Below are 23612 nucleotides of genomic sequence, written 5' to 3'. Positions count from 1 at the left end.
CCCACCCGCTGTCTATTGGTCCCACTGCCAGTCTGTTTTGCAGATTATCAAACATGGAATAACCATGACCCTTGTGACCTTTGACTTGTCTCATGACGGTACAAGAGTTAGGGGTATTCCAAATTCAAGACCTTTACCCACTCAACACATCCTCCATAGTGACCATAGAATTTTTTGCTGATATCTCTTTGACATAAGCACTGGCTATCTTGTGACCGCATAAGGGTAGTGCATTTCCCCCATTGTGCATTTTAATGTGCTTGTGTGTGCGTGGGTGCGTGTGCGTGTGTGTGCTAAGAAGTGTCGTCGTGTCGCTGCGTCTCTTCCATATATGGCCTGTGGTAGAGCCAATCCCTAGAGGTGAAATGTTGAAACAAAGCCAGCTGGCAGTGTCCCAGTCTGTGACTTTCACAGGGCAGATGTGGTCAGTGTGTGTGTGTGTGTGTGTGTGTGTGTGTGTGTGTGTGTGTGTGTGCGTGTGCGTGTGCGTGCGCGTGCGCGTGTGTATGCGTGTGTGTGTGCGTGCGTGTGTATTTTTTGTGGATTAAGTCTCATGTTGTTGTGGGCACTAATAAACCATGAGAGCTGCTCCTGCTCACAGTCCCTTTCATATTTTGGATTAGATTGGAGACATACTAATGGATGTGTGTGCTGAATTGTTGCATCCTTGCTTTGTGAGGGGAGCTAAGTGGGACAGTGTGTGGGACATCATCCCTTATTTATGGCTTGCATCAGCCTGCTAGAATACAACCCACTATGGCTGGTTTTCTTCATGGCTCAGGCTCCCTCATGTATTTTCATACAGTATTTGCCGCGGACACTTTATGTGCCAGTGGCCCATTTATTTTGCTCTGCCTGTAGGGGAATTCTGATTATATTCTTGGGTGAGATTCGTGGGCAATTATTCTGCAAAAGTACATACTGTACTCGCCTTAAATATCCTCCAGATATTTTTACCTCTGCGTTATTAGAGCTATGAGAAAAAGATGCTCTGTTCCTACTGTGGCTTTCATGATAAAGCAAGCAGGATTTGAATAAAGTGGGAGCTTAGGCTCATTTTATTTTCTGTTTTTAGATGTCAACCATAAAAGGTTTGGTTTGCAACTTGACTAGAAAGGTTAACTGATTGAATTGGGTCATGTTTCAAACATAATTAACTCTGTATATTGTATGTTTGGATATAAAATACTCTATGTAATTTAATATATATTTTCATCCTTTTTATAGCAAGAGCTTTCAAAAATGTGGGACAGTGATCCTCTCGTCATAGAACATGTTGTGAAATAGCTTGGCCCTCCCTAGTCCGACTGAAATAATCTCATTTTAGTAAGAGCTCTATGCAAAGCCTTTGTCAGGTTTCAAGTCAGTGAATTTTTGACAGCAAAATAATTATTGATGCTGTTTTTTTGTGTTATCTGCTAGACTTTGTAGGATTTTATTTAGCGCTCTGACCAGATATTTAGTGTCAGAACTAGAAATTAGTAGTGCGGTTCAGTATGGTTTAATACCTAATGCCGTCAGTGTTTACTGTGATATTTTTGTGATAAAAATTAGAGGTATTGTCCTGTCTTTTTAACTTGTAAATTATTTAAATTACTGATTTGTGGGTTTCTGTTAGGATCTGTTTTTCGGCTGTGGTCCATATGGGCCGCAACGTACTTCGTTGCAATACACTTTTCAACCACTTGTGACAGTGATGACATTCTCAAACCAGAGTCCTTTTTAAGAGAGTCTGGCCATCTCGGTTACAAGTGATCTCCTCAATGATTTGTCATGTAACTACACAGCGCCATGACAACTACTAACTTTGAGCTGATGTTTTGTTTTTGCGGCGCTTCTTCGTTAGTTTTTTGACGTGTAAAAAATGTCCTTTTGTGCAACATCGGGCTGGTCCACCCATGAGAAATGGGGAAATATTTTACATCGCTTTCTCTGGAACCTAGAAAGAAAACAAGTATGAGAAGTAAATGTTTAGTGTCAACACTGGAGAGCCACCGATTATAGCGTATTGTGCCAGGTAAACACACGGCATAAAGTCTGCGTCTTGTTAAGTAGAGTATACACAGAAGATAATGCAAATAATAACAGAAAAACTTCATATATTTAAAACATGGTTTGACAGACTATCTTTGAATCTCAGTAAAACTAAAATAATGCAATTCAGTAACAGCAGAAGAGAAAGTCAAACACAACGACAAAGACGGATAATGAAAGAGTAAAAGAAAACCACATTTTGGGTGTAATAATTGATTAAAAAAAATTAACTGGAAATCTCATAAAAAATACACAACATAAAGTGACAAGAAATATGTCAATAATGAAAAAAACAAAACATGTTTTGGACAAAAAAATCACTCCATATGTTCTAATGCTCGCCAGTGTTACCATATCTGAGTTATTGTGCAGAAATAGGGGTAGTTGATTGACAACAGTTAAGAACAATTGGCCCTAGTGTGTGAATGTGAGTGTGAATGTTGTCTGTCTATCTGTGTTGGCCCTGCGATGACTTCTGCCCAAGTGCTGCTGGGATAGGTTCCAGCACCCCGAGAGGGACAATCGGTAGAAAATGAATAAATGGATAGAAGTTTATAAGTACACTTATTTACTTAGCATGTAACAAAAAATAAAATTTCTCTGTGATTGTTGGTCCAAAGGTAATTAAGATTTTCTCACAGTGAGGGCCATAAGGTTTTCTTTTTTGGTCGTTCTGTCTTTTTTGTTTATGTTTATCCCGCTGTTGGTTGCGTGTTAGCGTGCCTGCTGGTCAAGAAACAATGCAGGAATGTAGCAGCAGAGTGCGTCAAATACGCCGCAAAATTATCCATCCATCCATTTCCTACCGCCTGTCCCTTTCAGGGTCGCGGGGGGGTGCTGGAGCCTATTTCAACTGCATTTGGGCGGAAGACGGTGTACACCCTGGACAAGTCACCACCTCATCGCAGGGCCAACACAGATAGACAGACAACATTCACACTCACATTCACACACTGGGGCCAATTTACTGTTGCCCTTCAGCCTATCCCCAGGTGCATGTGTGGGAGGAAGCCGCAGTACCCGGTTTCACAAGATAAAAGCATGTTTTATTTAGATTTTGTGAGCTGGAGTTCGACGTAAGTCTAAACGAAAGGCAATTTCATGCATCTGGAGATAGCCACACATGTCCTTGAATATGGCCAACCTGTTGTTTGGTTGGCCATATTCGCTTTATACACCACTCTGTCTCATAAAAACAAAACAATTTTGTAGCTAAAGTCATAAGAGAAGTTTCTTAATCGCAAAAATCATGACTAAAGTGGTAAAGCTGTATTTTCAGTTTATTTAAGAAACATATTCATCCATCCATCCATCCATTTTCTACCGCTTATTCCCTTTGGGGTCGCGGGGGGTGCTGGAGCCTATCTCAACTGCATTCGGGCGAAAGGCGGTGTACACCCTGGACAAGTCGCTATCTCATTGCAGGGCCATCACAGATAGACGGACAACATTCACACTCACATTCACACACTAGGGCCAATTTAGTGTTGCCGATCAACCTATCCCCAGGTGCATGTTTTTGGAAGTGGGAGGAAGCCGGAGTACCTGGAGGGAACCCACGCAGTCACGGGGAGAACATGCAAACTCCACACAGAAAGATCCCGAGCCCTGGATTGAACCCATGACTTCTCAGGACCTTCGTATTGTGAGGCCTTTATTATTTATTATTCATTTATTATAAATTATTTATTTTACCACTGCTTAATTGTATGTCTTTTTCAACAGTTTGTTGAGTCCTTTCTTTTGTAGTATATTTGATTAGTTTTTTTTTTTTGCAATCAGCCTGACCTACGCCTTGATAATAATCTTTGTGATCAACATAATGGTTTCATATCATTTAGCAAGGTTTATCCTGGTAAACTGAAAGATACAATTATTGAATATGACTAAAATTAATAGTAAGATTGCTAATTCCGTGTTAACATTTGATTAGTCGAGCCCCAAGCTTTAAAAGGTCAGAACCCCTGAGCCAGTGTGTCTATTCAAGAGCAGGGAAGTCAATGGAATGAAAATAGCGACGGAAAGGTAGCATTCAAAGTACAATTAGTTGTCTACTGATTACTATTTTGGGAAATGACTACCAGATTCATTTTCAGGAGCAACCAATACATAAAGAGAACTTGTTCGTGAAATTCCGACCATCTGGACACTATATTGTCCCTTAAGGTATTAGCAGTGTTGCAACAAAATAGCTTTGCAGGTATTGTAGCTTCAGTTTGCAGCTTGGTCTGAATGGTGGGGGTGCATGCGCTCAACAATGCACACTAAAGTGTAGTAGACAAGCATATATTCTCATTGTCAAAAGCTGATCAAATAGACATAAAATTACACATCAATACCGAACCAAAACCACTGTATCGAACAGTTCAATACATATAGCATTTATCGCTGCACTCCAACTAAAAATGCTAACATTTGACTTTCTACATGTTTTAAGTGGTACTTCAACATAAGAGTGCCCCAACTTAGGAGTATTTGGAGACAAAAGTTGTCTCTCTGCTAATTATGTTTAAGTTGAAAATAAAAAATTGAGTTACATGCATTCCCGTCATTAGTTGGTGTAGTAAATGTCACAGTGAACCTCGGAAGATTTGACTGAAACATCTGGTCTGACTCACTAGCATTAGCTTAAAGGCTAGTAAGCAATGTAACTTTGTTTTTCAACCAATGGGGCGAAGACAGTGACAGTGAAAGGGCAGTAATAATAAGAACAAGCGGATAATATCCATTGATTAAATAAATAAATTTACCAACAACTTTACCAAGCGTGTCGCCAATATGGCGAAGCAATTCCATCGTACCACTTCCAGTCTACACCATACTGAAGCAGAATAAAAGTCCAAATGCCAGCCAAGAACGTTAAGATAATAACTAAACAGCAGGAAATGCATCCATTAGAATATGGAAAAACTGCTGATGGTGTGTTTTGCGGACGGGACATACTGTACTCTCCAAGGTAAATACTGATCAATACATTCCTTCATAAAGCTATTGTAATTTTTAGTAGTACATTCTATTGTTTTGTTTTTAAAGGCACAATACATGCTAAAACTGTGTTGTTGTTTTTTGGTGTTTTAAAATTATTGTCAAGGGTATACTCTGCCTTCCGCCCGAGATAGGCTCCAGCACCCCCCGCTACCTCAAAAGGGACAAAGCGGTAGAAGATGGATGATATTTTAGAAGGAGGACGTTAATTTGAGATACAAGTGCTTTGAATTAAGAGCTCCATCACAGAACTAATTAAGCACATAAGTTGAAGTACTCCTGTTATGGAAATTGATTGACATAGATGGTTTAATACTACTTTCTTAATTTTTTCAATATGCTACACCTTTTCAAGTCTTCCAGCACTCCAGAGAAAGAGTACCCTGACTCTCGCCAGATCCTTGTGGTTCGCTGAGCTCCACACATGGATCTGGGACTTGTATTTCAGAAGGCGGGGCCTTGTAAAAAAATTATTGTATGTGATTGGATAAACCACTTGTCCGTTATCTTGAATGACGTGCTACTTCAACCACTCACATCAAAATCAACCTGTGACGCTGATGAGAGCGACGCTGGGAAATCCAAAACAGAACAGCCGACATATTGGATAACAGAGCGAAAAGTTCTCTGTTCATCTTTTAAAGAATTAATATTCGATAGATTTGACAAAACAGTTGCAATAGCAGAATCGATGTCAGCACACGTCTCCTCGCTGCGTGCCGCCATTGTTGTTTGAATCAAACAGTCGCTTCGGCACCACGTCACAACTATGAAATCCCGCCCGGCGATCTTGATTGGTTCATTAGTTTTTGCTATCTTGAAGGAGTTTGCATTGCCCTCGAGCCCAGATCCTTGTGTGGAGCTCAGCAAACTACAAGGATCTGGTGAGAGCCAGATCAGAGGAAGAGCATAAAAAACACAAATATATATATATATATATATATATTTTTTTTTTTTTTTTTTTAATTGTGAAAAAAGTACCGGTATTTATTTGTCTTCCATTTTGCAACAGCAAGTGTATAATTATTGTACAATATGTCAATTCTTTTTCCAACATTGTTTCTGTATTGATTTACAAGCAAAGCTGAATTCAAACCTTTGTAAGTCAGGTGGCTATAAATCTCTCCACGGAAGCGGTGGTAGATGTGAGAAGAGAAAATGTGTGTGTCGAAAATTTGACAGAAATAAATGTGTCAGCCACTGTGGTGTTGTGTTTACAGCACACCTCTACAGTATGTTCTGTATTGCTACTGTATATGTTAGCACCAGCCATGTCCACAAGCTTGTAGGTGTGTTTGTGCAGTGATCCGACTCGCAGCTCTGATCAGCTGCTGGTATTTTTGGATCAATGAGAATGAGGGTGGGGATGTAAAGAAAGCCTGTATATGGTTTTGGGCTGTTAATGATTAGTGTTGTAGTCCTTTGCTAGAAGCCCACAGACTAAATTGTTGATTGCACGCTATGTCAGCCTTTATGCAATGATGCGTCTATGTTTTGGTTTAGTTGACGTGTGTGGAATGTGGCACGAGTTTGTATGTCGTGACGGTGTACTGTAGCTCATCATGAAACACAGCCCAGCACTTTGACGTGTAGTGCTATGAAATGAATGTGACCCACTTCCAACATCCTCCACAGTTCATCTCCCTCTGTACAGTATATACAGTAACAGGGTTGGGGATCATTTACATATTTTTCCATACTGGTGCTAAACCAGTTCTTAAAGGGGACCTAATGTGCAAAACATTGTTTTAAATTATTGGTACCTGTTTTTGCGTGTTTGGGATCTGCATAAGTCCCAAAAACTTAAATCACACAATGGAGGCATTGTGGAGATATTTATAAAACAAGAGGGACAAGTGGTAGGAAATGGATGGAATCTTTCCTTACTTCATACTTCCTCCAAACGAGCTGTGTGGAATTTGCCCAACTGTGACATTTTTCCCATTTGTGTTGTCAGGGGATCTTTCCGTATATGGTAGAGATTTACAAAAAGAGCTTTGCGCGAGTCTGATAATGTAGTCAAAAAGCTCCTTCTTTTCTCTATGCTCTTTGTGGGGCAGACTGGCTCACACATGCACATGCACATGCATCCTCCGCTGTTTCCATTTTTAATACAAAGTAGTGTACAGTTCTAACTTGTATCTCTCAGTAGACTTGCTTGGAAGCGCTAAAAACTACAACATCTTTGATGCGGAGAAGACACAGTTGAAGTGGAGGCACGTAAATAATACCATCCACAAAACGGCGCATCCTTAAGAGACGGTCAGAAAGTGCCTTGAAGAAGGTTTTGTAAAACTAAATCTATTAAAAATATAGACCAAAGAACCACCATTGAATGTTATGTAGACTACAAGGAAGTGTTTTATGTGTAGAAAAAACATTTGTATCAAGTAATATAGGAAAACATATATTACTTGATTACTACACACAATGTTACTAATTTGAGTGCCACAATAGTTACTATTAATGACGCGGTGAAATCAGAATCAAAGAAATACTTTAATAGTCCCCGAGGGGAAATTAAGATTTTCAGGACAATCCCATTATAGATAAGACAAACATTACAGGGAGACAGAACAGGATTGCTCACAGGTCTGCCAACTTCCGGCGCCCCTTACAAAAAAGGTGAGAAACGGGTAAACGCTAGGGAGGGGGGAGAAAAAAAAATAAAGCTCTGTTTCAGCCAAGACACTGTGAAGCTTGTCCATCCTGGCGCTCAACGCCAGCTCCGCGGCCTTGTCTCTTCATATTCATCTTCTTCACTTCAAATGAGGCACAAATAGCAATTGTAATGTGTTTCTGTGTAGTTACTACCGTTTACTTTGGCACTAGTGTCATCATTGTAGTTGTATTGTAATTTGAAGTTTTGGTATGCATCCCTACTATACACAAGGGTGCTAGAAAACAAATACATTTATACCCGAATCCTGATTCCTGTTTTATAACAAATCTGAGTGCATTCATACATTTCGAGAATCAGTTTTTAAAAAGAAGGCCTGAGTTTGATTTGAGTTTAATTCTCGTGATTTAATGTTATATAAGTAAAAATTTGATTCATTTACACTTGCTTGCTGCATGTGTACATCATATGTCAGCACCCAAGAGGAGCTTTTCATACCTGTAATCTGTTTTGAAAATTGTTTTCATTTTATATAACAAATAACACATTTTGAGAATCGTGTTGAATCAATTCAGAATCAAACTGAACTGTAAGTTGTTGGAAGACTCACATCCCTAATATGTACAGTACGTACATTAAAGCACTATTTTCAGGCAAGTGCATATCTTGGGATATTTCCGTAGTTTAACATCCCACATCAGGTGTGCAGACCTATAAGGGAATTTATTTTCCTGAGGCAAAATTGCCCCCCAAAATTCCTTGAATTGACCAGTTCTAGCTTAAATAGGCAGGACCCCCTTTTGGGAAGATTATGCATATCATTCAATTATCATTGAAAATACACCATAGTTATGTGCTTGAACACAAATAAATATGAATCTTTTCCCTCTCATCCTTGTGGGACCCCTGAGAAAATTGTAATCATGTGGTCCATTTTTCAAAGTGCCTCATTAACTGAATCTAAAAAGCCAAACATTTCAGAGGGATGTAGCACTGTTGAAGTTAACATACTGCGGAACCAACTGTTTTCTTCCAAATAATCAATTTTTGAAGTGTTTATTTTTGTCACTTTCAGATGAACATAAACATGTGAAAATGTGATTTTGTTTTCCCAATAGTATAGTAATTGTGGGCACAAATATTTGGCCAATAATTTTGCACACAGATATTTTTCATAGAAAGACTAAAACCTTAGCATTTTTGAATATTCCGCTTTGAGCTGCTGTATTGAAAGTGTGGTTCAATTATAAATTGGAATTTTAAAAATCCAACTTGCATACTGTATGTTCTTCTTCCACATGCAAATTCTCAAGGACAGGGACTTGTGCTCATTGAATTAATTGTGTCCCAATTATCAAACACTCCCATCTTTCTCTCCCTCTTCTCATCTCCCAGTGTTCGGGGGTGGTTGTCAGCTGATTGGTTCATGCGAATACATTATTTATAACGCTTCTTGCCATTTCATGGGATTGCCTAGCAACCGGGGAAATATATTCTATTGAGTAAGACCTCTGATAAGCAGAGAGGGAGCAGTAGAAGAGATCCAGAGAGAAAAATTAAACAAACACCAGAGCAATCGGGAACTTGCTGGTGCCTTTGTTGCTCATGGAGTTTGTATGTCGCTCATGGAGTTTGTATGTCGCTCATGGAGTTTGTATGTCGCTCATGGAGTTTGTATGTCGCTCATGGAGTTTGTATGTCGCCCATGGAGTTTGTATGTCGCTCATGGAGTTTGTATGTCGTTCATGGAGTTTGTATGTCGCTCATGGAGTTTGTATGTCGCTCATGGAGTTTGTATGTCGTTCATGGAGTTTGTATGTCGCTCATGGAGTTTGTATGTCGCTCATGGAGTTTGTATGTCGCTCATGGGGTTTGTATGTCGCTCATGGGGTTTGTGTGTCGCTCATGGAGTTTGTATGTCGCTCATGGAGTTTGTATGTCGCTCATGGAGTTTGTATGTCGCTCATGGAGTTTGTATGTCGCTCATGGAGTTTGTATGTCGCTCATGGAGTTTGTATGTCGCTCATGGAGTTTGTATGTCGCTCATGGAGTTTGTATGTCGCTCATGGAGTTTGTATGTCGCTCATGGAGTTTGTATGTCGCTCATGGAGTTTGTATGTCGCTCATGGAGTTTGTATGTCGCTCATGGAGTTTGTATGTCGCTCATGGAGTTTGTATGTCGCTCATGGAGTTTGTATGTCGCTCATGGAGTTTGTATGTCGCTCATGGAGTTTGTATGTCGCTCATGGAGTTTGTATGTCGCTCATGGAGTTTGTATGTCGCCCATGGAGTTTGTATGTCGCCCATGGAGTTTGTATGTCGCTCATGGAGTTTGTATGTCGCTCATGGAGTTTGTATGTCGCTCATGGAGGTTGTATGTTGCCCATGTAGTTTGTATGTAGTTCATGAAGTTTGCATGTCGCCCATGTAGTTTGTATGTTGCCGATGAAGTTTGTATGTCGCCCATGGAGTTTGTATGTTGCCGATGGAGTTTGTATGTCGCTCATGATGTTTGTATGTCGCTCATGGAGTTTGTAGGTTGCTCATGGACATTGTATGTCGCTCATGGAGTTTGTATGTCGCTCATGGAGTTTTTATGTCGCTCATGGAGTTTGTATGTCGCTCATGGAGTTTGTTTGTCGCTCATGGAGTTTGTATGTCGCTCATGGGGTTTGTATGTCACCCATGGAGTTTGTATGTCGCTCATGGACATTGTATGTCGCTGATGGAGTTTGTATGTTGCCCATGTAATTTTGTCGCCCATGATGTTTGTATGTCGCCCATGGAGTTTGTATGTAGTTCATGAAGTTTGCATGTCGCCCATGTAGTTTTTATGTCGCCCATGGAGTTTGTATGTTGCTCATGAAGTTTGCATGTCACTCATGTAGTTTTTATGTCGCCCATGGAGTTTGTATGTTGCCCATGGTGTTTGTATGTCGCTCATGGAGTTTGTATGTTGCCCTTGGTGTTTGTATGTCGCTCATGGAGTTTGTATGTCGCCCATGGAGTTTGTATGTCGCTCATGGTGTTTGTATGTCGCTCATGGAGTTTATATGTCGCTGATGGAGTTTGTATGTCGCCCATGTAGTTTTGTCGCCCATGATGTTTGTATGTCGCCCATGGAGTTTGTATGTCGCTGATGAAGTTTGCATGTCGCCCATGTAGTTTTTATGTCGCCATTGGAGTTTGTATGTTGCCGATGAAGTTTGTATGTCGCTCATGATGTTTGTATGTCGCCCATGGAGTTTGTAGGTTGCTCATGGACATTGTATGTCGCTCATGGAGTTTTTATGTCGCTCATGGAGTTTGTATGTCGCTCATGGAGTTTGTATGTCGCTCATGATGTTTGTATGTCGCTAATGGAGTTTGTATGTCGCTCATGGGGTTTGTATGTCACCCGTGGAGTTTGTATGTCGCTGATGAAGTTTGCATGTCGCCCATGTAGTTTGTATGTCGCCCATGGAGTTTGTATGTTGCCGATGAAGTTTGTATGTCGCTCATGATGTTTGTATGTCGCTCATGGAGTTTGTAGATTGCTCATGGACATTGTATGTCGCTCATGGAGTTTGTATGTCGCTCATGGAGTTTGTATGTCGCTCATGGAGTTTTTATGTCGCTCATGGAGTTTGTATGTCGCTCATGATGTTTGTATGTCGCTCATGGAGTTTGTATGTCGCTCATGGGGTTTGTATGTCACCCATGGAGTTTGTATGTCGCTCATGGACATTGTATGTCGCTGATGGAGTTTGTATGTTGCCCATGTAGTTTTGTCGCCCATGATGTTTGTATGTCGCCCATGGAGTTTGTATGTAGTTCATGAAGTTTGCATGTCGCCCATGTAGTTTTTATGTCGCCCATGGAGTTTGTATGTTGCTCATGAAGTTTGCATGTCACTCATGTAGTTTTTATGTCGCCCATGGAGTTTGTATGTTGCCCATGGTGTTTGTATGTCGCTCATGGAGTTTGTATGTTGCCCTTGGTGTTTGTATGTCGCTCATGGAGTTTGTATGTCGCCCATGGAGTTTGTATGTCGCTCATGGTGTTTGTATGTCGCTCATGGAGTTTATATGTCGCTGATGGAGTTTGTATGTCGCCCATGTAGTTTTGTCGCCCATGATGTTTGTATGTCGCCCATGGAGTTTGTATGTCGCTGATGAAGTTTGCATGTCGCCCATGTAGTTTTTATGTCGCCATTGGAGTTTGTATGTTGCCGATGAAGTTTGTATGTCGCTCATGATGTTTGTATGTCGCCCATGGAGTTTGTAGGTTGCTCATGGACATTGTATGTCGCTCATGGAGTTTTTATGTCGCTCATGGAGTTTGTATGTCGCTCATGGAGTTTGTATGTCGCTCATGATGTTTGTATGTCGCTAATGGAGTTTGTATGTCGCTCATGGGGTTTGTATGTCACCCGTGGAGTTTGTATGTCGCTGATGAAGTTTGCATGTCGCCCATGTAGTTTGTATGTCGCCCATGGAGTTTGTATGTTGCCGATGAAGTTTGTATGTCGCTCATGATGTTTGTATGTCGCTCATGGAGTTTGTAGATTGCTCATGGACATTGTATGTCGCTCATGGAGTTTGTATGTCGCTCATGGAGTTTGTATGTCGCTCATGGAGTTTTTATGTCGCTCATGGAGTTTGTATGTCGCTCATGATGTTTGTATGTCGCTCATGGAGTTTGTATGTCGCTCATGGGGTTTGTATGTCACCCATGGAGTTTGTATGTCGCTGATGGAGTTTGTATGTCGCTCATGGACATTGTATGTCGCTGATGGAGTTTGTATGTTGCCCATGTAGTTTTGTCGCCCATGATGTTTGTATGTCGCCCATGGAGTTTGTATGTAGCTCATGAAGTTTGCATGTCACCCATGTAGTTTTTATGTCGCCCATGGTGTTTGTATGTCGTTCATGGAGTTTGTATGTTGCCCTTGGTGTTTGTATGTCGCTCATGGAGTTTGGATGTCGCTCATGGTGTTTGTATGTCGCTCATGGAGTTTGTATGTCGCTGATGGAGTTTGTATGTCGCTGATGGAGTTTGTATGTCACCCATGATGTTTGTATTTCGCCCATGGAGTTTGTATGTCGCTGATGAACTTTTCATGTCGCCCATGTAGTTTGTATGTCGCCCATGGAGTTTGTATGTTGCCCATGGTATTTGTATGTCGCTCATGATGTTTGTATGTCGCTCATGGAGTTTGTAGGTTGCTCATGGACATTTTATGTTGCTCATGGAGTTTGTATGTCGCTCATGGAGTTTTGGGTTAGTTTGACGTAACAGTTGTCTGACCTGAAGTACGTTTTCTTTTCACAGTAGCACAAATACACAATAATAGCACAAACCAGATCCACATCAAAGTAGTTGTTTAAAAAATAACATATCGCCTTCCGGTTAGGGTGTTTCATTAACAGAAAAAAAGTACACGTACTGTATGTATTCCCTTCTTTCTTGAGTCTCGTCGCTCATGCAAAATGAAACTTAATATAGAATTAAAAAAAATATTTTATCATGATTAAACACAATTAATCCACAGCAACCCTGAGATTAAAGTGATTAACAATTTGATTCGTCTGCTAGCACCAATATATGAATATAATACTGTAAAGTACTTCAGAATTTAAATCCCTGACCCTGAGTCCATTTAGTCAAAGCTGATGTGATTTGAATCGGTGTTAATAAAAACAAAGTAGCTTCAAGCACACGTTTTGCAATTATTTAATAAGGAATGACTAACAATATATTTAATAATAATGGGGGGATTTTCAAGGCCTTTTTCAAATGCAACGTGAAAGAGGGATGAAAGACTGCAAGGAACTCCACTCTTAACCAGAAGCAAACCTGCACCATCAAGGTCGATGAGATCAGCTGAGGTAAAACTGAAGACAGATGGCTTGCAGCAATCAAAGCAAAACCAACGAAAACTAGTTGTAGTTTCTCTCTAATGCCAGAAACAAGCAGTCTTATCATCTTCAACTCAAATTTCTTCTCAGTCCCAATTCGTTTGGTCGCCTCCTTTTTCATAATTGACATCCATGCTCCTGATAATAATGTAAAATATTGCACCTAATATCCCATTTACGGCGTGACGCAGTGGGGGAGTGGCCGTGCGCAACCCGAGGGGTCCCTGGTTCAATCCCCACCTAGTGGGGTTGTGCCCTGAGCAAGACACTTCACCCTTGCTCCTGATGGGTGCTGGTTAGCGCCTTGCATGGCAGCTCCCTCCATCAGTGTGTGAATGTGTGTGTGAATGGGTAAATGTGGAAGTAGTGTCAAAGCGCTTTCAGTACCTTGAAGGTGGAAAAGCGCTATACAAGTACAACCCATTTATCATTTATTTAGTTTTAGAGTATAAGTCTCCTATTCTTTTTAATAAGTGTTACTCTGAGGCTAAAAAACAATAAATGAAATACTTCTTACCATTAATGCGACTTTTTGAACAAGTGCGGTAGAACCTGGATGGATGGATGAAAATGCATGAGAATGTTTTATATTTTGAACATTATTTTTGACACTGTGATTACCAGCGGAATTATTCATTACTTATCGTGTTAAGCAATGTCAGCTAAGATTTATATGAGAGCCAGGTGCAGTCATCAAAAGAGCCACATCTGGCTCTAGAGCCATAGGTTGCCTACCCCTGCTCTAAGGACTCCAAAAAGGGCGGGTGCTCTGAACTGCTGTCAGGACCCGTCCCCCTACTCGGAGGAGGAGGGAAACTCCAACGTACAGGCTCTGAGCCGCGGGGCAACAAGAATTGCCACTTCAGCCCAGTCTTCTCAAGAGCGCCTTTCACTGCTGCATTGCCATCAGTGAAGGCACTCTTGGGAAGACTGATTCCAGAGAATTTGCTGTGCGTCGAGGTGAGACCAACCAGATCCAGCCAGAATTTCTCCATTTCGCGCACCAGCTCAGGCTCTTTCCCCCCCAGCGAGTTGATGTTCCACGTCCCAAGAGCTCGCTTCTGCAGCCGAGGATCGGACCTCCAAGGACTCCGCCTTAGGCTGCTGCACAACTCACAAAGCACCCGACTTCTATGGCCCCTCCTATGGGTGGTGAGCCCATTGGAGGGGGCGCCCACGATGCCTCTTCGGGCTGTGCCAGCGCTCGTCATTGAACCACACCTTAATTAGAATGCATTAAAGAAAAAGACATATGTTTTTCTTGTCTCTCATGGTTGTGAACAACAGGCAACATTCTAAACACAATGCAGTTACCCTTTAAAAACTAGTCAGGCTTTTGTTTTCAAACTTTAATCAGGTTCCTTGAGTGCTGCCACAAATAGATTAATTCCATCCTGGTTCCTAAATGTTGGTGCTGTGTGTGAGTGCATTAATGTGAGCTTTGAAGACGTGTGAATGAACAGTGCTGCTACCAGAAGGAATGAACCATTTTGCATTTTTGCAAGGGAGTGGAGGTTGTGTTACACATTCCTAAATTGATTCAAACAATCTTATCATTGAACTTTGACAACAAAGTGGATTTTATCTTAACTTAGTTGACGTGTTTTGGAACTAACAGATTGAAATTATAGAAAAAAATATTAAAATCTTCACAAGGCCATTATTATGTGGCCCCCCTTGTGTTTGTGGTGCTAAGCAATCACATTGTGTTTATAGATAGATAGATAGTACTTTATCGATTCTTTCAGGAGAGTTCCTTCAGGAAAATTAAAATTCCAGGAGCAGTGTACAGAGCTGAGATCAATTTAAAAAGTAAAAAGTAAATAATGGGTGTTTAAATGGAAACAAAATAGAAAAATATTGAAATAAGGATACAAATATTTATTTATTTATACGAGGGTACAAGATCGTATTCTTTTGTCATTGAGTGAAATAAAGTCAATGTTGGCATTTTGTATAAGGAAAGTGAATATTATTACAAACAATGGTAACAAACATACAGTACTTGCACAACATAAATCAGTTGAATTGTAGTCCAAAATTAGCATGTGCAGGTTAGCCGTAACAGTTCATTTGTTTAGCAGTCCGGTGCTATTTACTTAAAAAACACAGCTGTCATTTTGACTATAATGATATCAGAACATCAATAAAACATCAAACAGTATCATAAGAAGCCTTTAGACTTCAAATAAATCAGCAATGACTTCTGCACTTGTAGAAAGTGGCGATTGTAATATAAGCAAAACAGGAAACAAAGGAAAGTGTCCGCAGAAACGTGCATAAACTGACAATCTGTAACCGGTCTTACCAAATTTGTCCGTGGCGGTCTAATGTTATATGTTATCTTTCATGCAGGGTCGGCTGCTGGTGAAAATCGGGCGTGTGCACCTTGGCGAGAAGGTCCTGCGTGATGCAGTTCAGATCCACAGCACGTCACACGAAGCGTGGAGTGGACTTGGAGAGGCGCTACAGTCTCGCGGCTCCAGTCAGGCTCCTGACTGCTTCCTGACCGCTTTGGAGCTGGAAGCTTCCTGCCCCATTCGCCCTTTCACCATCATCCCTAGAGAGCTCTGAGAGACCTGAGGTGCAACTTTCTCTCAACTAACTTGATTTTGGGCACACTTCCTGTTAGCACACAGTTTTCTCATTTGATGACTTGTATAAAGTTTCATTTTGTTTGATTATTTTAAGGAGCATTTGACGTGATACCAAAACATTGACGCTTTATTTTTTACAAGGCGATAAATCCAAAAACTAAGCTAAATCTCGGTCTTTGTTAAGTTACAAGAGGTGGATAACCTTTATTTAGCATGTTCACATGTTCAAGAGGACAGAAGACCATCTCTTTAAGGACATTTTAGTTTTTTTTATAGCAAAAAGTCTTAAAGGGAGACCCCCAGAAACGCCATAAAACCGACTGGGAAGTGAGCAAGATTTTATTGGACTTTTAGCAGAAGGTGCAGTGTACTTATTATAATATAATTGTGCAGCAAAATGAGGAAAACATGTATCCCCTGAAGATGCCAGGAGAATATTTTATTAGAAGTAGGAATGCTAATTGAAGGTTCATTTATCATTAGTATTGTTTAAATGTAATTGGTTCAATAAAACTGGCACTTTAATGATTTATTGTTTACCATAAACAACATATTACAGTTACATGTGGAACTTACTGTTCCTTACTTCATTTGTGCATACATATTATAGATATACTGTATATTCATAGTAATGACACCCCAGCTTTATTTCTATTTAGTTTTTGGACTGATGTATTTTCAACATATTTATCAGGGTGATTGGGTCCAAAGAATGAAGCCGTTTTTCCATGTTGTTTCCCATCAGTGATGGCAAACAAATTTGTAGATTTAAAAAAATTATAAAGCTTAAATTTAGAGTAGTCAGTGTACCGCTTTGAAAGCAAAATGGATTAGATTTATTTCCCTTTAAAAGTAACATTATTTTTTAAATATCTGGTAAGATCTCCAAGTGAACGTGTCTAAGGTGTGAATATTTCGTGTGAGCAACATTTTTACCCACACTCTTGGCCATGGGAAGGCGGCCCTCTATGAAAACAAGTTTGACACCCCTGGTCAAAGTACACAATCTGCATTAAATTCAATTTAAGTTGGATTTAAAAAGCGTACATTTGGTCAGGGGAGGCCCCTGTTTATGATGGATTTAAATGAATATATTTAATTGTATAATTTTAGGAAGCTGGGAAAGTCAACAAATGTTATTTCTCCAGTGTTTTTAAAAAAAAAAAAAATTAAATTCATTAGATAGACAATTATAACAATGTGCAGGACACAATAAAAAGATATGTTACAGTTAATTTGTATTGTGCATTAATATATCTTCTGTATATATAGCATGTTTGGGTTTTTGTTGGTCTTTTTTGGTCTCACCTGATCTCAGTCCTGCCCATTTTGAATAATAACAGCTTTTAAAATCACTGCCGGATGCTGCATCTTCACCTGCCTGGTCACTTGTGACTAATGGGCATCACTTCCCTTCCCGGTGTCTCAGCACATTCATGCGTGCACTGGGACTTGCCTACTGGCTTATGTAACACTGCCATCACACTTTCCTGCCTCTGAACGCCCCCCACATCTCTCCCTCTCTCTCCCTCTCGCTCCCTCCCTCCCCAGGCTTGCCTGATGTGATGTGGCTTGGTTGCCTAGCAGCCAGCCCTTGTTTGAGTAACTGGGGAGATATTTGGTCTTCTTACCAGCACACTCACATGTGCACAGCATGTGCATGGGAGTGCATGGAATCTAATTTCTACAACCATATTTTCCCTGTACTCATCTTTGATTTGAATATTATCCATCTGTGCCATCCACCCATTGTGTGCTATCCTCATTAACCAATCACAGTCACACTTTTGGACAATATAGTCCCCAATTAGCTGTTTTTGGAATGTGTGAAAAAGCAACACAACACAAACTCCATAGAAAGAGGATTCGAACCCTTAACCTCCTGACATGCTAGCCACTCAAGGCCTCAGGTGTAAAAGCCCTCATCTAACAAGATTGGCACAGTCATTATCAATCACCGTCATGTCTTTAGATGCCGTCCGGAAAAAAAAAAAAATCTATTTTTAGCCTTTCCTTCATTGCTCGCCAGCTCTCCCTTGTTCCCGCCTTCCTCTCATTAGCACGGCGTGACACCCACATGGCGCTTTGGGAAATGAACGCTCTAATCCTTGTGGGGAAACAGTACATGATGTGTGTGCATGTGCACGGTCATGGATATGCAGACACACACAGTGACACATATTGTGTACAGGACACACACACACACACACACACACTGGGGTCTTGACAGCCCTTGTAAAAGGAGACAGAGTAATGGAGGATGCATCCCGCTCTGAATGACAACAGGCAGATGAGACTCTCTACTCAATGTCACTGTCAACACACACACACACATTTGTAAACGTGAGCTCCATGAACCGGTCCCAGTCATATCCCATCATCTTATTACTACTGTAATGTGTCACTCTCACATTGGCGTTACAGTAATAAATACAGTCATCACTCTTTTAATGCTGTGATTTGGTTCTGGACATCCATCCATCCATTTCCTACCGCTTGTCCCTTTCAGAGTGGCGGGGGGGTGCTGGGGCCTATCTCAGCTGCACACGGGCGGACAAGTCGCCACCTCATCACAGGGCCAACACAGATAGACAGACAACATTCACACTCACATTTTGACCGCGATGAATACATTTTTGCTAGGTAAGACTCAATTATAAATCCAACATTTTCATAACTAGAGCATTTAAAACTGTAAACTTAAAGGGCAACTGCATTTTTGGGGGAAATTTGCCTATCATTCATCCATCCATCCATTTTTTACCGCTTTTTCCCTTTGGGGTCGCAGGGGGCTCTGGTGCCCATCTCCGCTACAAACGGGCGGAAGGCGGGGTACACACTGGACAATTCGCCACCTCATCGCAGGGCCAACACAGATAGACAGACAACATTCACACTCACATTTTGACCGCGATGAATACATTTTTGCTAAGTAAGACTCAATTATAAATCCAACATTTTCATAACTAGAGCATTAAAAACTGTAAACTTAAAGGGCAACTGCATTTTTGGGAGAAATTTGCCTATCGTTCATCCATCCATCCATTTTTTACCGCTTTTTCCCTTTGGGGTCGCAGGGGGCTCTGGTGCCTAGCTCAGCTACAATCGGGCGGAAGGCGGGGTACACCCTGGACAAGTCGCCCCTCATCGCAGGCCTATCGTTCACAACAGTTATAAAAGCCTTGATGGTGGATGTTTTTTTTTTTTTAAACTGTTTTAAATATTAAATAAATGTACGGTAATCAAAGGTCAACTTGCAACTGAGCCTATGGAAGTCATTCAATTCTGCCTATAGAGCCCCTAAAAACATCCTAACACCTCCATTAAGGTTTTATATACATGATGTAAGTATATATGTAAAGTAATAACGAGCACATTTACAATAACATTTAACATTTACGTATTTAAAGCATTAAAAGCATATGCAGCACATTCATTTCAAAAAGGCATCACGACGTTTGCTTTTTTTTTTTTTTCTTCTTCATCACTGACTATTACTCACTGCAGACTTCATGAGAGCCAACAAACATAAAACATCACTTACTGTGCACTGGTAAATGGGTTGTACTTTTATAGCGCTTTTATACCCCTTTTTAAGGAGCCCAAAGCGCTTTGACAGTATTTCCACACTCGCCCATTCACACAAACATTCACACACTGATAGCGTGAGCTGCCATGCAAGGCGCTCACCAGGGCCTATCAGGAGCAAGGGTGAAGTGTCTTGCCCAAGGACACAACGGACGTGACCAGGATGGTAGAAGATGGGGATTGAACCAGTAACCCTCAGATTACTGGCACAGCCACTCTACCAACTTTGCCACGCCGTCCCCTACTTTTATTATGATGCAGATTGCTGGGATGTTCATATATTCCCATCTAGGTAAATGATGTCTCATAATCCTCACAAAGAAACGGTGAATTATAAAAATGGTAAATGGGTTATACTTGTATGGCGCTTTTCTACCGTCAAGGTACTCAAAGCGCTTTGACATTATTTCCACATTCACCCATTCACAAACACACATTCACACACTGAGGGCGGGAGCTGCCATAACCATGATCCATCAGCAGCAAGGGTGAAGTGTCTTGCTCAAGGACACAACGGACGGTTTACACTGCAAGGAAAATGTGATTTTTATCAGACTCTAGTATAAACCCAATGTGACCCCAATGGGGCCTCGACGCCGCTTGCATGCGCACTTCGATAAAGTGGAAACAAAGGAAGTTGAACGGTTTCCGTAAATGAACAAGGAAGTTGCTACTCCTACTACAAAATAAAATAAAAGTCGCTACAACTTAAAAATGAGTGATTTTTTACGTGAAAATAAATTAAAGTAACATAATGTATGAGTGGATATATATATATAAATATACATATATATATATATATATATATATATATATATATATATATATATATATACGGATATACGGAATAAAATTATTTGCAAATGCTTTTCCACACATATTCAATTGAATGCACTACAAAGACAGGATATTTGATGTTCAAACTCATAAACTCATAAACTCATTTTTTAAATTTTTTTTACAAATAATAATTAACTTAGAATTTCATGGCTGCAACACGTGCCAAAGTAGTTGGGAAAGGGCATGTTCACCACTGTGTTATATCACTTTTTTTTTTTAACAACACTCAATAAACATTTGGGAACTGAGGAAACTATTTGTTGAATCTTTGAAAGTGGAATTCTTTCCCATTCTTGTTTTATGTAGAGCTTCAGTCGTTCAACAGTCCGGGGTCTCCGCTGTCGTATTTTACACTTCATAATGCGCCACACATTTTTGATGGGAGACAGGTCTGAATTGCAGGCGGGCCAGGAAATTACCCGCAGTCTTTTTTTTTACGAAGCCACGCTGTTGTAACACGTGCTGAATGTGGCTTGGGATCGTCTTGCTGAAATAAGCAGGGGCGTCCATGAAAAAGACGGCGCTTTGATGGCAGCATATGTTGTTCCAAAACCTGTTTGTACTTTTCAGCATTAATGGTGCCTTCACAGATGTGTAAGTTACCCTTGCCTTGGGCTCTGATGCACCCCCATACCATCACAGATGCTGGCTTTTGAACTTTGCGTCGATAACAGTCTGCATGGTTCGCTTCCCCTTTGGTCCGGATGACACGATGTCGAATATTTCCAAAAACAATTTGATATGTGGACTCGTCATGACCACAGAACACTTGTCCACTTTGCATCAATCCATCTCAGATGATCTCGGGCCCAGCCAGCGGCGTTTCTGGATGTTGTTGATAAATGGCTTTCGCTTTGCATAGTAGTGCTTTAACTTGCACTTACAAATGTAGCGACAAACTGTATTTAGTGACAGTGTTTTTTGACGTGTTCCTGAGCCCAGGTGGTTATATCCTTTAGATATTGAGGTCGGTTTTTGATACAGTGCCGTCTGAGGGATCAAAGGTCACGGTCATTCAATGTTGGTTTCCGGCTATGCCGCTTACGTGGAGTGATTTCTCCGGATTCTCTGAACCTTTTGATTATATTATGGACCGTAGATGTTGAAATCCCTAAATTTCTTGCAATTGCACTTTGAAAAATGTTGTTCTTAAACTGTTTGACTATTTGCTCACGGAGTTGTGGACAAAGGAGTGTACCTCGCCCCTTCCTTTCTTGTGAAAGACTGAGTATTTTTTGGGAAGCTGTTTTTATATCCAATCATGGCACCCACCTGTTCCCAATTAGCCTGCACACCTGTGGGATGTTCCAAATAAGTGTTTGATGAGCATTCCTCAACTTTATCAGTATTTATTGCCACCTTTCCCAACTTCTTTGTCTTGTGTTGCTGGCATCAAATTCTAAAGTTAATGATTATTTGCACACAAAAAAAAAGTGTATCAGTTTGACATCAAATATGTTGTCTTTGTAGCATATTCAACTGAATATGGGTTGAAAATGATTTGCAAATCATTGTATTCCGTTTATATTTACATCTAACACAATTTCCCAACTCATGGAAACGGGGTTGGTATGTATATATTTTATTTTTCAACTCACATGTAAGTAAAATGTGCCACAGCTTCAATTCCGGTCCTTCAACAATTACTATTACTTGAGCACCATTGAGTAGTGATGCAGCGAAATTTCAACCGTTGAAAATAGACATTGCTCATTCGAAACCAGATGTTGTGATGACGTATCCACTTCCTCTGATGGACTCGGTCATTACGAGTGACGTAGCTCGCATTGCGTTTAGACTGAAGTCACATTTGAAAAGATCAGAATTCAATCGGATTCGGACAAACTCCTGTTGGCCCCGTTTAAATTGTACAGCAAATCTGCTTTTTTTTTACTCTTTTTTAAGTATCACAGATCTTATTTTTTACCCAGTCTAAAAGCTTCAAAGCTCTTCAATTCTGATCATTTGGCATCAGATTCGGGCAAACATCAAGAGGTAGTCCTGAATCTGATTGGAATCTGATATTTTCAAATGTGACTGCAGTCTAAACGTAATGCGAGCCGTGTGTGACTTTTTCGTCAGCTTTGGGTGAGCTAAGTCGCTAATGTGCGCAAGGAAAGACGCAGCCTTCAGCAAAAGTGGATACTTATTCACAACATCCTGTTTCTTTCAGCAAAGTCTACTTTTGATGGCAAATTTTTTGGTGCATCACATCTTAATAGTGCACAACTAATAGGCTATATGTAACATCTGAATATATGTTTAGTTTCCGAAGAAATAGCGGTTGTTGAAGGACCGTAATTGACGCTGTGGCACATTTGCTTACACGTTGATCCTCCCAAATATATTTCACTATATTCATACATTATATTACTTTGAATTATTTTGATGTGAAAAAAACACTCATTTTCAACATGACCAAACCCAGCGTTTTTTTAAACTAACTATCCAGCCCTGAGAGTGCCAAATGGCACCACCGGGGTAATTTACTACGCTTTGGGACCACCTTTGGCTTTGGGATCACCAATAGATCAAAGTGTGCCTGCTGCTCGAGTACTAGAGTGACAAACTGTGGGGATGGATATAAACCAGTGGTTCTTAACCTTGTTGGAGGTACCGGACCCCACCAGTTTCATATGCGCATTCACTGAACCCTTCTTTAGTGGAAAAAAAAATAAAAATTCTAAATTCAAGACAAAGTTATGTGTTTTTTTTACGGGTGCAAAAAATGAACCGTGCATGAACATCACCTTGTTCAAAGAACAAAACCAACACAATGCATGAACTCCCAACAAATGACACACCTGCAAATCAGTGTGACTTCTGCTGTTGCCATATCCATAACACGCCGATAGGGAGAAGTTTTATTTACACAATGAGTCGGGTGTGTCTTGATCTCCGCGGCGGAGGCTCCACCAAACCCCTGAGGCCGACATACCGAACCCCAAGGGTTCGATCGAACCCAGGTTAAGAACCGCTAATATAAACAATGACCTGACAAAAATCCAGTGTTTTTTTTTCTAATGCAAAGTTTAAGCCCCTGAAAGT

The 23612-nt window shown here is 40.6% G+C and overlaps 1 protein-coding gene across 7 annotated transcripts in view; it reads left to right on the top strand.

Moving 5' to 3' along the window:
• ttc7a (tetratricopeptide repeat domain 7A) overlaps window positions 1-18366 on the top strand; it is a 143438-nt gene extending 125072 nt beyond the window's left edge. For 3 of the 7 annotated variants that reach the window (XM_061910935.1, XM_061910934.1, XM_061910932.1), the window contains one exon: window positions 15895-18359. In XM_061910935.1, the coding sequence (XP_061766919.1) occupies window positions 15895-16113 (219 nt within the window). In that variant the 3' untranslated portion in view covers window positions 16114-18359. Of the gene's footprint in view, window positions 1-15894 lie in introns of all 7 variants that reach the window. The other 4 variants (XM_061910936.1, XM_061910933.1, XM_061910939.1 and 1 more) reach the window with 3 other exon arrangements.
• The last annotated feature ends 5246 nt before the right edge of the window (window positions 18367-23612 follow it).

This window comes from Nerophis ophidion, linkage group LG09, assembly GCF_033978795.1.
Source record: "Nerophis ophidion isolate RoL-2023_Sa linkage group LG09, RoL_Noph_v1.0, whole genome shotgun sequence".
Classification (NCBI taxonomy): Eukaryota; Metazoa; Chordata; class Actinopteri; order Syngnathiformes; family Syngnathidae; genus Nerophis; species Nerophis ophidion.
This window is presented reverse-complemented; position numbering and strand designations above follow the sequence as displayed.